General features: G+C 35.4%; 1 protein-coding gene across 1 annotated transcript in view; it reads right to left on the bottom strand.

The window, feature by feature from the left end:
* DPYD (dihydropyrimidine dehydrogenase) overlaps positions 1-18,187 on the bottom strand; it is a 787,163-nt gene that overhangs the window by 190,634 nt on the left and 578,342 nt on the right. Inside the window, exons 17-18 of the mRNA XM_047785223.1 lie at positions 17,117-17,237; positions 16,122-16,241 (exon numbers count right to left, since the gene is read on the bottom strand). Coding sequence (XP_047641179.1) covers positions 16,122-16,241; positions 17,117-17,237 — 241 coding nt within the window. The remainder of the gene's footprint in view (positions 1-16,121; positions 16,242-17,116; positions 17,238-18,187) is intronic.

The raw sequence follows: 18,187 nt of genomic DNA, 5'->3' as shown, positions 1-18,187 counted from the left end.
ACATATCTGCACATTAAACCTTTATCAGATATATTATTTGCAAATACTTCTCCCATTCAGTAGGTGGCCTTTTTGTTTTGTTGATAGTTTCTTCTGCTGTGCAAAAGTTTTTTAGTTTGAAGTCATCTCATTTTTTTTTTTTACAGTTCTATATAATGATTTTTATTTTTTCCATTATAGCTGGTCTACAGTGTTCTGTCAATTTCCTACTGTACAGCATGTTGACCCAGTTACACAGAGATGTATACATTCTTTTTCCTTACATTATCATCAGCCATCATAAGTGACTAGATATAGTTCCCAGTGCTACACAGCAGAATCTCATTGCTAATCCACTCCAATGTCAAAGAGAGTACTGGTTGTGTTTTCTTCTAGGACTTTTATCGTCTCAGATTTTACATTTACATCTTTAATCCATGTGGAGTTTATTTTTGTATGGGGTATGAGAAAGTAGTCCAGTTGCTTCTTTTGCATGTAGATGTTCAGTTTTCCCAACACACTGGATATTGGATATTTTTGCCTCCTTTGTTGTAGATAAATTGACCATTTAAGTGTGGGTTCATTTTTGGGCTCATTTCCATCTGTCTATGAATCTGTTTTTGTGCCAGTACAATACTGCTTTGATGACTCAAAGCTGTATTTGAGTTTGAAACCTGGAAGTATGATACCTCCAACTTTTTTCTTCTTTCCCAAGATTGATTTGGCTATCGGGGTCTTTTGTGTTGCCACACAAATTATTTGTTCTAGTTCTATGAAAAATGCCCTTGGTATTTGGATAAGAATTGCACTCAATCTGTAGATTACTTTGGGTAGTATGTCCATTTTAACAATATTAATTCTTCCAATCCATGAGGATGGTATATCCTTCCATTTGTTTGTGTTGTCTTCAATCTCTTTCATCAATGTCTTATAGTTTTCTGAATGTAGGTATTTTACCTCTTTAATTAGATTTATTGATAGGTATTTAATAGCATATGTTCTTTTTAAATTTCATATTTCACATAATAATTATCCTTATTTCCAAAGGCTATTACAACCTATATATTTAAAATTATCTAAGCGAAGAGTGAAACTAAAAAAAAATATATCCTTTTTAGGATAAAAATATTTGCACACATGAATTCCCACCCACTTACTTTTGTTATGTCTTATAAATTTTTCTTTGTTAAAATAACATGGGATTTAGATCTGAGTTATTTCCTTTTAAAATTTTGTTAATACTTATGGCCTCTTTTTCAGGATTAAATTCTGACACAAGCATTTAATTTTAAAATTCAACTTCCAATAATTATTTAAGCTGACATATATGGTTAATATTTTAAAAGCTTAACATTTATGGAATGCTTTCTAATTCTCAGATTCATAATTTAATTCGATGGTTCTCATACTTTACTGTGCATCAGAATCACCTGGAGAGCTTGTTAAAATAGACTGGCGGGCCTTACACTTCAGAATTTCTGATTTAGTAAGTCTTGGGGTTCAGCCTGAAAAATTTGTGCTTCTAATAAGTTCCCAGGTGATGCTTACTGCTGTCCAGAAACCATAATTTGAAAACTGCTGTTGTAATTCATCACTCAGTTATTTAGTACATATATCTTCAATAAAATTTTTAAAGAATAATGTTATATTTTCCAAGTCCTTATATATCTGAGAATTTTCACACATTACTATCAGTTTGGATATGTGATTATCCTGTCTCCTAAAAATATGTACCACTCCATTTTCTTCTGGCATTTAGTACTATTGTGACCTTATCTGTGGCTAGCCTGATTTTATCTGTCTATCTTGGTAACTCAAAATATATTGTAGAATATGCTAGATAAGTCTCTCTACTGAGTTTTTCTAGTAATCAGTGAATTCTCTTCAGTTACTTTTTTTAATTTAGGAAAGTTAAAAAAAAAAGTTAAAAAATGTAAGCTTTTCATTATGAATAACTATGGAAAGTGCCTACTAAATAAACTAAAATACAGAAAGTAAGTTTAGAATAGTGATGGGTACTTTTTATTTAATTATTTGCTTCCCATCCTCATCCTGCTACCTTCATCAAGGATTCCATTTTTGGTTGTCTGGTCATCACCTCTCTTTCATGAGTTTGACTTCTCTGTATTGTTTCTCTACATTTTTGGAGCAATTCTTAAGGCCACCCTTCACAACAGTGATTTAAATTTCCATAGTTTCATTTTTTCCTATCATAAAAGCAATTTGGATTTTATTTTATTGCCATTTTTTTTTGCATTTTTATTATTTTTCCTTTCTTAAACTATTTCCCCATCATTCTGTGTCTCCTCATCTCAGTCCAACATGAACTGCCCCTGGCTTTTCTGTCTGCTTGGTTGGGCAAATCCTCTTTTCATGACTAAAGGTACGCAGAGTGTTGATGTTCACATTTCAAAGGCAAATTGGCCGAATCCAGCAGACCATGGGAGTCTGCGAGACGACAGTGGGAAAGTTTTATCTTTTCTTCCTTGCCTTCATCTCTGACATTCTTTACAGATGGAATATATGTAAAACTACATAATTCCCAGTGAACAGATAGTAGGAGTCTTGGAGTCTTTAATTCTACCTGAGGATCTTAGCTTTTGAAGATTAGAGCTCTTAAACATTAGCCATTGCCTCCAGCTACTTCCTCCTCACCATCCCTCACAGAGAGAGATAGAGAGATGAAGTTTTCATTCATTCTGGAATCTCTCCTATGGCACTGGAACAACAGTAATTCTGCTTGCTTTAAAGCAGGTGTGAAAGTGCTAAGTGCTTCTTGGCTCTGTTTTTATCTACTCCTGCTTTAGAAAAACAAAAAGGTTAATCCTAAACATTCTCTTAGAAACAGCTCTTTTGACACATCTAATTATATGCACATTCTCAGAAATACCTGGCCAGGAATTAGGAGTGGCCAAAAAAAAAGGGCCTCTAACAATGTATCAGACCACCCCAAATTTAATACCCATAGTAAAGCTCACCATATAGAAAGTTAGTGACAACTGCTTGAGAGCTGTGACAACTGGCTAAAAGCTAAGTCAATTTTTTGCTGTTCCTTTGAATTTTTGTCACTCTTTATGTCTTCATACCTTCCTTTTATTGAGAATTTTGGAGAGTCTATCTAAGGGTCTACTCACTTAAAATCTAAATTATTATTAGAAAGATCAGTCACTTAATTGAACCGTCAAAGACATATTGGTTCTCTTCATTCTCCTTGAAACAAAAACCTCAACTTTTTATACAAAGATATACCTTATGATGGTGAAATTCCCTTCATTAAGCTTTACCCTCCATCAAACTGGGGACTGAAGATTACAGATCTCAGAATCCTATGAGATTCTCATTGAGAAAAGTATGTATTCTTGGCACTTCAGATCTACTGAATTAGATGCTCTCTGGACTCAGGAATTGGCATATTCAACAAGGTCCTTAGGTGACGATCATCACATCACACATTTTGAGGATCCTTGTTCTATTATAAACCTAAATAAATATGGTGCCCCTAAAGAAAAGTCTTTTGGAAATGATTTATAATAATGGACAAGGAACAACTATGAAAACACACACACACATTATTTCTACAAAAATGTTACCATGCCCTCGTCTAGGTTAAACCTGCTATTAAAACAAGGATTTAGGGAGCTAGAAAGGCCAAGGCAAAAAGATATTTCAATTACTCAAACTATTATTGTTAACCAAACTCATTTCTAGTATGTTTTATTTTACACCATTTAAGACAGAAATTTATAATTCCATTTTAACGTTGGACTAAAGTAAAAGACCAACTGTTTGAAAGTAGTGAATAAAAATTCAGCACAGAAATAATTTGATCCATTAAACCTTTGGCATCTGCCTTGAAAAGTACATATGTTTCTTTGTGTTATTTCTCAGTATATTAATATGAGAAATGCATGAAGCACAGAGGTTAATAGGAATACTGAGAGGTTTACTAGACCACTTACAGTATAATTGTGACCTGTCATTACTGTGATTTTTTTTTAAACAGTGATTAATCTTAGTGGTATATATATATATTATTTTCAATCTAAATTTTTTTGTTAAAGAAATACAAAAGTGGGTATCTCTATATTTTCATCCTATAATATGTTAAGAACCTTACAAAAGCATAATGGAGTAAATTAATAAATTTAGAATGAGCTGAGGTAGTGAAGTTGCTCTAACACAGAGATAAATTCATAATTTCAAGAGTCAGGTAGCATGAATCCAAATATACTTAGATGCCAGGTGAATGGCATTACAGAATTTACTTGCTCTTTCTGTGCCTCAGTTTCTTTTCCAGTAAAACAGGCCACTCACTCACTGTGACCACCTGAGCAGGTTGTAATGATTAAATGACATCATACATGAAAAAGCTCTTAGCACCTGGTGCATAATGAGAGAGCCTACAATCAAATAGTATATCTTACTCAGTTACCAAAAGCTCACCAGCAAGTCAAGATAGATGGCAGAGATTTAAGAGGAAGTCTGATTTCCAAAACCTTCTGAATTGTACACAACTGCATATAAAGAATCAAAAGGTATTTCTTGCATGTCAACAATATGTCTCTAACTTCCCTACATTGCAGAGGAGATGATGAAGAAACAGCAATGGCTCCTACTTTTAAGGAGCTCATAATCCAAATTGGTCCACCTTAAACAGATGTGCTAAATGAACAAGGATGTCCAAGGAATGTCCCCTGACTTATGTCTATGTACCTCTTTTCAAATCATTTCACACTGATCAAAATTTCCCATACCATAATGTAATGTGCCATGTGTTCTAAGACGGTTTCACCTTCTTATTTCCTTTTCTTTTTCTTTTTTTTTCTTTTTTAGGCCTGCACCCATGGCACATGGAGGTTCCCAGGCTAGGGGTTGAATCAGAGCTTTTAGCTGCTGGCCTACACCACAGACACAGCAATGCGGGATCCAAGCCATGTCTATGACCTACACCACACACCTCAGGGCAACGCCGGTTCCTTAACCCACTGAGCAAGGTCAGGGATTGAACCCGTGACCTCTTGGTTACTAGTTGGATTCATTTCTGCTGCGCCACAACGTGAACTTCACCTTCTTCTTATTTTAATATATTTATCTTCTTTTACTTTAAAGGAGGGAAAGTAAGAAATGGTGTGGTTTTCTTTTGCCCTTTCAGAAAGGGCTCAGCATAGGTTTTTTTGGCCTAATTTCTTCTTCCTCCTCACCACTTTCTTTCAAAATGTCCTTCTCTCTCTCCACACCTAATGAAAAACTAGCATCTCTGAATTACTTAATAGTGCTTTTTGCAAGCTCAGTTGAAATTATAAAGGAGATGGTACTACTCCCAGGGAATAAGATGGATCTGTCCAAAAAGAAGGTGAGAAAATTGCAGGAACACATGGTCATTTGTAACTGACTGAAGAATACAAAGAAGGAATTAAGAAGGACATCCAAGGCTTGTTCTCAGCATCACAGCTGGACCGAGCTCTCATACAGTGTATCTAAGTCAGTAACAAATAAGGTTATTTATAGCTATATAGATGACAGCTTCATTTCAAACAAATGCTGCATGCTTACACTTTAAGAAAAACACCTAAATGCTTCCTGTCATTTTTGTGTTGTTGCTCTTTGGAATAAATTCAAGAATTTTCCCCCGAATCCTCCTATTTGACTCAATTTCCAATTTGGAGAAGAAGTGATATAGATAATAAGGGACCTGGTTTTGACAATGTTCACAGAAAAGTACACTTACAGACTTTTAAATCCAGACAGAATAAATTATAGATTACTAAGTCACATTTGCAGCCTATTAGAATTGAAGGAGTGCACCATATTTATACATTTAGATGTATGTGGCAGATTTTGGATGATGACGTTGATAAAAAAAATGCCTAACAGTTCATCTTTGGTGACAGATCTGAGCTTGAATCCAAAGTATGATATGTCCTGGCTACGTAAGCTTTGGCAAATGGCTTCACTGTCTGGAGTTTGAGTTCTAAGTCTGTAAAATGGGCCCAGTAGTATCTACCTCATAGGGTTATTTAAATAAGAATGCGCTTAAAGGGTTCAATACAGTGCTGAGCACATTAAGATCGTATGATTAAAAGGCCTTGATATACTCCACATAGCTGCTACTCATTTTTTGAATGGCTAGGGTTCAGGAGTGCAGAAATGCTGATCCATTTTGCTAGTAACACAAATGATATAAATATTCAACTACTACTACCAGTACATATTAACTTATACACTGAACTTTACTAACCTGAGCATAAACATTTTCTTAAAATTGCTGGTGCTGCTTTATGAGACGCAGTCGAGTTTACATAAAGTGTAAAACCGAGGTACTGCTTCATTGTGATGAAGGTGTGTGAAGAGATGAGATAGGCTAGTGTCCATATCACAGTAGTATGCACACCCAGTGATGCACTCCATGTGGCAGTGTGTATTCCATGGGTAAACTGATTTGAAAGGAATCCTTTCCAGGTCCCCAGTTTCCATATAGTTATTTCTGAAATTTTATATGCCTGAGAAAGAATATAGTCAGGACATCATGCTGGCTCTTCTGTTCCCAACTCCTGTGTCTTGACAGTCCTTTTCCCCTTTAGAATAAAAGCAAATTTCACAATGACCTCAAATACTGCAAGGATGTATTCTCACATGGTGTAAAAATTCTGAGGTATCAAACAAAATGATAATTCAAAATACTGGTGTTGGGTTTATCACAGAATAACAACTATTTCTGCAAGTCAGGTGACGTTCAGGCTACTGCTTCAACAAATTAAATGAGAAACACCAAATTATTTAATTATTTTTGGTGAAGATCACTAAGTAATGTTTAGCTAGTAATATGAAAGGTGCTCCAAGACTTGAGTGAAATGACTATAATAAAACTCCTTCTATTCTTTTATTTATTTATTTATTTATTTGCTTTTTGCTTTTGAGGGCTAGTCTCTTTCAATTTTAAAATTATCTAGATGAACAAGGATTTTTCAGTGTACATACCTAAAAAATAAAAGTAGAATAGAATGGATGCTGAACATTTTTAGGAATAATATGCATCAATGGATACATGATCAATTTTTTAAAGTAATTTTTCTCATTAAGAAATATATTTCCAATAAAATTTAATTTCTTGTTGAAAAATAATTACTTATACACATTGTTATGATAAAGTACAAATTTTAAATTCTAACAATACAAAAGAAAAAATGTTACCCTTTCAAGCCTTAATCCAGAAATTTAAAAAAATGTCCATTTACAGACATATATTTTTTAAAGACAAAGTCCATAGTATGATATACAAAAGATGTTTAAGCTTAAAAATATATGAAAACAGAATAAAATCTAGTGAGAAAAATTAATCTAAAGTATTAGTTCAAGGGGAGAAAAAAGTATGTAAAACTTTCAACTATCTTTTAAAGTTTGTGTATTTTTAAATAAATGATGATGAGTATAAAATCACCGTGCTACATAGGCTCTATTCTATTTATTTAAAATTGTGCTGTAGTAATTTCATTTTAAGAAAGAATATTTGCAGAACATGGGGAATTCTGTCTTTTGCTATCAGGTAAACTTGTAGCTAAAATTTGTAAAGGTAAACCCAAAGTGGATGAAGAGTATACTGTATATAATTTTTAAAATGGGGGATATTTTGAGCATAAAAGTTGAAGACCACTGACATAATGCATATGGAATCCTTGGTACACTTTCTGAACCAACGTTTGTTAATTGACTTGAATTAAACTGCTGGACTTTCTGCAAAAGCACAGCAAAGAAAGTTCAGCTGCCGGACCAGATCCCCTTGCCTCCTCTCCTCCAATCCTAATGCTTCCTATACTGTTACTCCGGTATATCGTCTTGGCAGTCTGCACCTTGAAAGGATCATGTAACTCATGGGCCTCTCAAGGGTTCACTATGCCCCACGCTTAGGGACCTGTTGGAACCCAAGGACCTCTTCGAACTCCTCAGGTATTCACATGATGATAAACTGTCTGGGCTGCCAAGCACTCCTCCATCCAAGAAGGCTGCAGGCAGTTTCCATCACTGATGAGCAGTATTGCAAATGGGCTGCAAACATGAGTCTGGAAGACCCTCAATGCAGAGAGTAATCATGCGAACAGCAGGGAATACTGTGCACTGAAATAGCTTCTCTCCACAACGGTGGTCACCTCCGCCCTTTTACGATAAAATGATACCATGATACCCTTGCATGTGGATGACTGGAGAGAAGTGAGTGAAGAGGGAATAGGAGGCTACCACTGCTGTTATCTTCTACATTTCAAGAGTCTGAGAATAACTACATTCATCGATATGTTAAGTGCCTGTGCTGGGAGAAAACTCTTATCATGTGGTATGTTCATATCTGCATAAAGTCTAGAATAAAAACATAATATTTCACCGCAGTGAGCTTAATTTTACCCTTGTCTATCTCTGACACCTATTTCTTCTTTAAAGGACTACTAATATCCATAAATTGTATTTAGTGGCACTCAGAATGGATTCTCTTTGCACAAACAATGGTTTGTATTCAACATTAATCTGGAATGGGGTGCCATATTTTCTATTCTGAGACCTCAAATACTGTGTTCTATACTTTTTCTAGGAATGAATTCTGAGACTATTTACTACCATTCCCTTCAGATACCTAACTGTGGGCAGGTATTCTGTATTTATATGCTATCACGATGCTCTAATTTTACCACTAGTTGAAATGATTTTAGAAATAGGTTATTGAAACCAAAATGCTCAGTGACATCAACACTACTTCATCTATGGCGCAGTGTTCTCAGGCCCTCCCAGACTTGTGCATCAGAAACGCAAAGGAAAGGATCCAGGAATCCGTATTCTAAGAAGGCCTCCAGGTACGGGTACACAGTCAAGTTTGAGAACCACTGATCTACTGGAGTCTCGCCTCACCAACAGGACTTGCATAAGTAAAAACTGGCTACAGTTTCGAAGTTAAATAGAAATACTGCCTTTATGAACATACATGAATCTGATACATAATCATACAAATCTTAAGTCCAACAATTAAGACTTAGTCTATTTTCTATTATGTAATCTGGACATTTGCTTCTGGAGGGTTTCAAGGTCTTTAACAACTGAGAACCAATGACATTTTGATAGTTCTCTAGATGTTAGGAATAAATGCGTTGGCTTTATAGCCAGAGTTTGCTGAGCGGTTTGGTCTGAGGCTTAGGGATTTAAGCCAACGAATGGAAAAAGATGGTGAAGAATCTCATTCTAGTCATGCCCTCCTTTCCTAATTTCCCTTCTCACTGTTTGGTCTTCTCCCCCTTTTCCTTAGGGAGCCCAGTGATTGATAGCCTAATCCAATGACTATATTACAGCTGCCTCAACTAGGACTCTTTTCCTTATCATTAGCAGTTAGCCTATGGTTAAATTCACAGCTCACTGCTTGGTACAACCCCTGAGATTTAAGGGTCTGGCCTTTAGAAAATATTTAACATAAAACTGAAATCTTGACATACTGAGAACTCAGTTCTCTGCAAGGCTTCTTTAATTAATCCAATGTACTGTACCATTGTTCTGTATGAGACTGTGACATGGTGAACTGTTTCTGAAGCTTACAGAGATGTGTAGCTCTAAATTAAACAGTCACTGACGTGTACCTACACTGATTTTTTAGTACAGTAGATATGCATGAATCTGTGAATATTTAAATTCAAGCTCAAACAGTGACACAATACTCTCTAGTTTTACTTTCATAATAGAACATTTTTTGATTAATTTCAAGCTTGAAGTCATTCTTTATGAAATACACACACATACACACACACACACAGAGGGAAGAAATTTAATAATTCATTACCAGTGCTGCAAAGGTAAGTTTTCTTAATATGCTTGTCAGAGTCCTTTCGTTTACAAAGTCTATCAAATATTTTCTTAGGAACTGGTAGCAGACATTAATTTATTTTCCTAATTTTGAACAAAGAAGAATATATATAATATCCAGAGACCCATGAATTTACTAGCTCTCAAACAGCATTTGATTTTATCATTTAGCTGCCGGACAAGTTATTTTAAAATATCTAAGGAAAGAATGTAGACCTTGATCTCTGCTTTAAACCTTTGCCCTTGCTCCAGTCCGTTGATGAGCTGTAAGCATCTATGAGTATGGCAGCTGAGTCCCAGATGAAAAATTATGCATCTCATAAACTGCTATTCTGCTGAAATGTCAAGCCAAGGCAAGGCTGTACCTCAAACTCAGCACTTGGCATTTTCCTTCTGTCTGCTTTGTTGCCATGAAGCAAACATGAACAGTGAGGATCTGTGTAGGGCAGGTAGCAGGCGAGCTCACTGTCAAAAATCTATTATTAGGGCTCTGATCTCCTGCATAGACCAACTACGGCCAAACAGTGAGAAACTCGGGCTCCAGGAAAAGCAATATAAGGCAAAAGGGGATTCTTTGTCAATCTGTACATGAATATATTCAAATGAGCATGATTTAAATGAGAATAGTTCTAATGGTGAGCTTCTCTCAACTAAACTGATAAATTATAATGAAAATTATAATTCAGCATCTTTATTTGATATGCCCAATTTTGACTATTCTGCAAATATAGTACATATATTTATATAACAAGTTCTTTAATAATTTGATCAGCTAAACTTGTGATAGTCTAAGAATGTTTTTAACATGTGAATAATAGGCTAGATTTGTTGCATTATGTTGATACACAGAAAAAAAGAAAAGAAGTAACTAAGCATAAAGTGGAAGGTTCTCCTTTTAAATATTCTTTTTGGCATGATTTATCACAATAAAAATGAATATTTTTTATTCATTTAAATATTATCTTTATCAGGTTATTTTAGACATTTCAGTATTAAAATCTAAGCTCTTATTTATTGATAAAGATGGTTACAATAGATAACTGAAATTTTATGACAGATAGTAGGCGTGTTTTTCTACAAGGATTTTATGCATCAGTAATCATGAGATTGACAGATAAAAAATTCCAGCCCATTAAGAACTACTTCCTATTTAAAAAATACCAGTATTGCCTCTTATGATACAATTGTAACTGTACAGTAGAAGTTAGAGCAATCTTGTCAAAATTTTCAGTTGCTTGCATGTGTGAAAACAGTTATTCAAACCAAAATGTAACTGAAACTTCTGAGTTTCCAATCTAGTATGTTTGTTATCTTCTCCATTTTACATAATAGCTGCTAATAATTATAATAAGTTGAATTTTATGATTTGTGCTTATTTCATGCCCAGTAGCTGAGTGCATACTGCTAAGTTACTGCATAACACCAATAACTCCTGAGAAACTACTTCAAAGACAAATGTAAAAGATGCAGCATGGAGTCAATGCTTAAGATTCTTTTTTTTTTTTTTTTTTTAAGTCACCACACTGATTCCTGCAAGTTTTCTGAACTATACAGTTTGTAGTCATTTCTAGCCCTACATCTGCACTGAGTTACAAATTACTAGCAGATTCCTAACTTGCACCTTCTTCTATTAGTATTTCTTATGTTGATTTTACAAAGAAAACACCTTTAGGAGGCTTGTATCTGTGACAGCTCAGTTAGTGTTCCATGTCCAGTAGTCCACACAGCTAGATTTCTAATCGCACACCATTTATTCTAGAATGTAAGAGCATTTATGGAGTGTGCTATTATCATTTATTGATAAATAATACAATAATTTCTTAGCCTTCTGGAATATCCTTCAGGTGATTAGTAAAATCTGGGTTCCTGAAATAGAGATCAGATCTCGAAGGCAGTCTTTGATGAATTAGAACTCCGTAAGTATTAACAGTGAATAACAATAGTGTTCTATTGTTTTAACTAAGTTGATACAGGATCAATAATTTCAAACAAACATCCAAAATTTGAAACTGAGAATAGGAAGTTCCTTTTTTTGATAAAATAAAATAGATTTGGCAAATAAAATAATTTACTACAAAGAGTTAATTTTTCAACTTTGTAGGAAGAATATTATATTGAGCCTAAAGTATCTATCATCATCTCACAGTCCCTTTGTAGAGAAATTTCAGAATGTTTCCCTACATGTGGGTATGTGTGTTGATGCGTTAACGGGTAAAACAAACAAAATATGTATGGGAGAATGACATCACAAAAAACCTAAGGAAAATGCCCATCCTCATTAATAAAAAGAAACATTTAAAACACAACAAGGAACAACAACGAAAACTCCTTCAAATGAGTCTACCCTACTGCTTGACTGCTATTTCTCCTGATGCAGCTGTAAATGTATAAATGTTATCCTCCTGAAGTCAGTTGCAAGAAAGACATATCTTTAGTTACGCCATGCAGCACTCATTTTTTTAAACCATCTTTGAAAGAATTTTACCCACAGGGAGGACTTCATGGGAAAATGTCACACCACAGCTGGATAACGCCGTTTATACTGGTGACAGTGACCACTGAATTAGAGGTGAGCTTAAGATACCATTATTATTGGGGGACAAGGTCAAGAAAAAGGTCAAAATTTGAAGCTCAACCAAGAAAAAATTCACTAAACTAAAACTAGGAAAAATAATAAGTAATCTACATGAGGTAAAGTTTATGAATAATGTTCCTGATGAGATGAGTGTTTCTTCTAAACAAATAAATAAAGTCAAGGAATTTTCCCCTCCTCCCCCTCAAAAAACAAAACAAAGAAACATGATTTACTCAACTGTGTAGTGACACATGAACTAACTGCTGTTTGATGTTAAAAAAGGGTTCTGTACGGATCATAGAAAAAAGAAAGTTAGGTGGTAACAACTTAGAGTATTAGGTCCAAAGGAGGGGAGAGTACATTGATTCTTTAGGCATTTTAGACCAAGGACTTGTATGGTGGAGAGCTTAATTAGCCATCGTAGTTTCACAAACATATTCCCCATGAATACTGAACAAGCTTTCTTTTGATACTGTTCTCACTATGAAATCACCTTTAATGGACTCATACTGCTATCACGAATCTTGCCAGGTATTTCTCCGACTATTATAACCCAGGTTTATAGATCATTTTACTATGAGTTTGCTTCACGTATTTCACTGCCCTCCCCACTCCAATCTAATCATCGACAGAGGAGTTGGAAAATGCCGTCTCTAAAATAACAAAGTTGAGGATGAGACCTTGGAATCAAGACCTAACTCTCCCTTTTGATATAAACTTTAAACTTCAACAAGAAGTTACTTCACTCAATGATGTCTACAGGCTTAAGGATGTCTTTTATTTAACAAAAATTGCCTTCTAAAAGAGCAGCTTTCCAATGTTTCTGAAGTTAACCAAAATAAAAAGTGCATTTTACATTATGACCTAGGACAGAAATATATATATATATATATATATATATATATATATATATCTCATGTGTTTAACTAAAAAAGATGTTTAAGCAGTGTTTATCCCAAATGTGTGCAAAGCATTCTGACATTTTTTTCTATTCTATTTCACTAATTTTTTTTTATTACAGTTCACTAAGCTTGATTCCATAATACACTCATGATTGGCAACCAAAGTTTGAGAAACACTGCTGCAGTATATATACTCTAGAATCCGGACTAATCATGTGAAATGATTCGACTCGACTGATGTTCCCTAGCTGAGGTCCTGTTATTGATGCTAGTCACCTTATTAGCTCAGGTGTTCTAAGAGAAAGACATTATCGAAATGTGACCATTTTCTACAGAACACGTTCTATTCTACATTCCCCACCATTTCCCCATTTAAACAAAATGAAACCTTCATTTCAAATAGTAGGAATCTTATTCTGAGAAAAAACAATAAAGACTGATAAAGAGCTAGGGAGTATTGAGAGAGAAAAAAAGTATCTTTCCCCGGCAATGGAAAATACGTGTTGTATTTCAGGTGGCTATTCAAAATTGAATTCTTTTGTAGCTTTCACTTAAAAAAATCTGATTCAGGCAGCTCTTCTAAAAGCAGACCTTCTAGTGCTCTGAGAGAACACTGGGCAAGTATTAGCATTGTGCTGTGGGAATTTTTTTTAAAGTCCTATAAAAAAATACCTGGTGTATTTTGTGTGATTTTCTATACTGAAGCAGCATTTGAAGTCCTGACAGCCATAACTGATAAAAGTAGGAACAGTATTTAGCCATTTTGATATTTCCATCCCTCCTAAAATTTGAAGTCATTACTAATAACACGTTTTGCTAGGCTAGGGTTTACTATAACTCATCTTGAAGGTACTCTGTCACAGAAATGACTTCTCTACTAAAATGTATTGTCATTGCCTGTTTAAACTGCCTTTCAGATTATATTACCTTTAAATTAAAACAAACATTGCTTTCAGTGAGAAAAACTATTAATTTTGTCAACACGGAGAGAAGTTATTTTCAAAACAAATTGTTTCATACGAAGGGACTTCATATAGAACCTATTAGAAATGAGGTGCAAGCCCTTAAAAACGTTAAGAACGTTTTGTTGTTTAAAATGAAAGTTCCACTCAGCCTTGGTTGAGCTTATAGCCCAAGTGAGTACTTACAGATGAATTTATAAATCTTAGAAATAGAGTTTTATGGAAATGTTAACAGGCCCTGAGGTACAGCAGAACTTGTTTTCAGGTACGGCTATAATTTCCAGTGTGTGTGTGCTTAAAAGACTGCAACACAAAAGACTTTTTCTAATGCTATAATTCTGTGGTTTTATTAGACTGAGTTATAGTATGAGAGAATATTCAGAAATTGCAGCTTAAATGAGAAAATGTGAATGGTGTTACTTATATAAAATACTACTGCAATAGTTCTTTTATTAATTTTTAATGTTCAGAACCCTCTGTGACCTCCTTCATTCTCTGCTGTCAACATGGCAGGCTGGAAAAATTGAAATGGGCTGACAGAAAACAGAGTGCATGTTACAGCCTGACTCTGGAATCTCTCGACTCTTTCTGAGACACATGCTAACTCAGGCCACGTTATTCTGCATTATGATACTATTTAAGGCCCTGTTTGATGGTTCTTCATAAAAGAGACTTCGGTCTGGACCCTGAGCAGGTGCTCCTTGTCAGCCTTCCTCTTTCTGACATTGTGGGAATGGCATTCAATTAAAATCAGAATGTACTCTTCTCCTTTTTTTTGTTTTGTTTTTTTTTGTTTTTAAGTCATGCTTACAGACACACTTCACTCTCTCAAAACATAATACCTCAGCATGGAAAGAGCTTTATTTGTGTCTATGCAGCCTCTTCCAAAAGCACATTTTGGTCTGATTCAGCAAGGCTTTTCTTGAACAGTGGGACACCGCTATGTTATGTATATTTACCACTGTCTCTATCACCAAGGAGACTAATCCCCATACCAGTACAGTCAAGAACCTCACAGCGTTGTCTTTGCAAGACCAAGTTCATGTTGTCACAGCAACAGAGGGCACAGGGCAAAGATCCTGACCTGGACTCTGGGATTAAAACTTCTCTTTCTGTTTCAAATGCAAGTGTTTTATGATGACAAAAGTGTGCAAAGGTGTGAGGTCTGCAAGTATCTTGTCACCCGAATCTATAAATATAATGTCTTAATGTCTTGAGATGGCTGTGAAAGTAAGATTTTTGAAGAAGGTAGATTTCAAAATTCTAGGAAGAGTAGAAATTAATTCAGACTATGAAAAATGATATTATAATCAGGGTGCTTATATTTTTCCCTTAGAAGGCCTTGGTATTAGCCTCTACTAGTACTGACGAGACAATTGTGACAATGATAAATTCTGAGTAATGCACAGACCACAAGAGAGTAGAATTTGTGTGAAAACCTATCTTGGAATTCTCTTTCTCTTTTTATCATCAAACCTACAGTATATGGAAGTTCCCAGACTAGGGGTCGAATGGGAGCTGCAGCTGCGGGTCTATACAGCAACACTAGATCCTATGCAGCAGCTTGTGGCAACGCCAGATCCTTAACCCACCGAGTTAGGCCATGGATCGAACCCCACATCCTCAGAGAGACAGAGGTTCTTAACCCACTGAGCCATACTGGCAACTCCCCCATCTTGGAATTCTCTTATCTTGTGCTATTAGTTACTTGCTCAATCTGCTCCACTTGTCGTAACTATTAGGAATTCTGACCCTCAACGAGTTATAAGAATTTGAGATCATGAAGACTCAATATTCTCACTTGTAACATGTTCTCCTGATTTTTCACCAGCTTCCAAGGGAGCAAACACGCGAGGAGAGGGCCACACCTACCAGACACTCCTCCGTATGTAGTCCGCTTGCCAGCACCCACCGCTGGCCAGGGCGTGCCATCGGCTTTTAATCCCATGAGACCTGAGACTGTGTTGGTGGCTGTAACACCATCTGCACCACCTATGAAAAACACATCCACATTTAACGGCAGTTCTTAAAGGGACGATGGTTAAAACCCAATTAAACTCACACAACTCAGGAAAATACACACTCTACTTTCTCTTGAGAACATGCCTTCCCCTCAAATGTTATTCACTAATTTCATTCCTATAATTATGCTTAAAATGTTAGACATAAAAAATTTTAACTACCACCACTTTATTTTTCCAATTATTATACAGATTTGTGGATGCCAAATGTTTTGTGTTCAGTCTTATTTTCCAGGTAATTAACAATATCTTTACAAATCAGGATGCACTTTCCATTGGATAGAACACAAGCATTTATGATTTGTAAAATCACGCATTGACTGGTATGATTTATATATGCAAGACACTTACTGAGCATATGTTTAAGGCAGTGCACTAGCTTAAATAGCATTACCAGCATAAGTGATGGGGCCTAGTACACGGCCTTAAACATATACTCGTAAGAACTCCTATGTTTCACATGTAGAAGCTGCTGTCTTTTTAAAAAAATGTCATTTAAGGTTCAAGAGCTTTTTCTAGACTGTTACATTATGAGGTCATACATTTTGGAGTGGTTTCTTGTGACTGCGACTTTGTTTCATAATTCTTTGTAAGTAGAACAGGTGTTTATTAGGAAAAGTGATAGATGTTCTTGTTCCAGGCCAGAGTTTGGAGTCCATTTACTAGCTTGGGTATAGGTATGAACCTATCAGCTTTGTGAGGTCAAGTGCTCAACTGAATACTTTTCTTAGTGTTTAAACAAAGATACACACACAGATTTGTGGACGAAGATACACCTTTGACATGGCTACGCAATTTAGGCCCATGCTTACACACCAAGGCAACTGATGTGAGTTAGGTTCTTACCTTCCTTGGCCGCTCTGGCGATGCTTACTATATCAGTGACGTTTGGGGTCAACTTGGCAAAAAAGGGAATCTGAACAGCTTGCCTAACCCAGCGACAGATGTTCCGCACCAGCTCTGGATCCTGTTCAAATAGGTCAGTTACATATAGGACATAATTAAAGAATTGTGATCGAAATGTGTACTGGAACAACAGCAAAGCTGGAGACGCGCACGACAAATGCAACTTGACAATGAGCTACATGATGTCTTTCTCAAATTCCTCCTCAGGATTACACCCAGACTCATTAGGGAACTAAGGTTAACACACTTCAAGTGAACTGCAAATTCATCACATAAAGGTTAAATTCCTCAAGGGAGCCTTTGGAAAATAACATTACAAAGAACCAAGTGGGAAAGGAAAAGTATTTCCCACCTCCGGTTCAATAATATCAGAAATGAAACATAAACGTCTGCTGGTAAGTTCAAGAAACATCGCAGAATTTCTAATGACCTTATTGGTTTATGCCTAATAAAAATATTTGAATAGCTGACTCCCAGGTGAGTGATATGAAATCTGAAGGCTACTGTTTTCATTATTAGAAGACAGTCTTGTTGAAGTGTATTCAAAAGAAAAGATGTGACTTGCTAATCAATCTAATTATGATATATAATATATGCTAATAAGGGGCAATTCAGCCTTAGGTCATGCACAAGCTGATCAGTAACTTTAGCTTACTTTTGCAAACGTTACCAAGATCTGAGCAGCACTTTTCAACATTCATCTACTTGAAAGAATTGATCAAAATGACAAAAATGAAACAAAATATCAAATGCTCATTTTTAAAAGCAAGGAATAGAAGTTTTCTTGTGCCTGTTCCCTGTGATTTTTTCAGGCTTCTATTTTCTCATGGGACAAGTATCATTTAGAGGGCAATCACCTATCCTTTCCATTGAAAATAACTTAGCAGGAGTAATGTTCTTTGATTTCAACACATACAACAGTCGTTTTTTTCATGACTTTTAGTGCAAAATTTATTCTGACAGGTACCGATAATGTGCTTTGATAAATTACATTAAAATATGCAATAGCAA

The sequence above is a fragment of the Phacochoerus africanus genome, chromosome 6 (assembly GCF_016906955.1).
Source record: "Phacochoerus africanus isolate WHEZ1 chromosome 6, ROS_Pafr_v1, whole genome shotgun sequence".
Classification (NCBI taxonomy): domain Eukaryota; kingdom Metazoa; phylum Chordata; class Mammalia; order Artiodactyla; family Suidae; genus Phacochoerus; species Phacochoerus africanus.
This window is presented reverse-complemented; position numbering and strand designations above follow the sequence as displayed.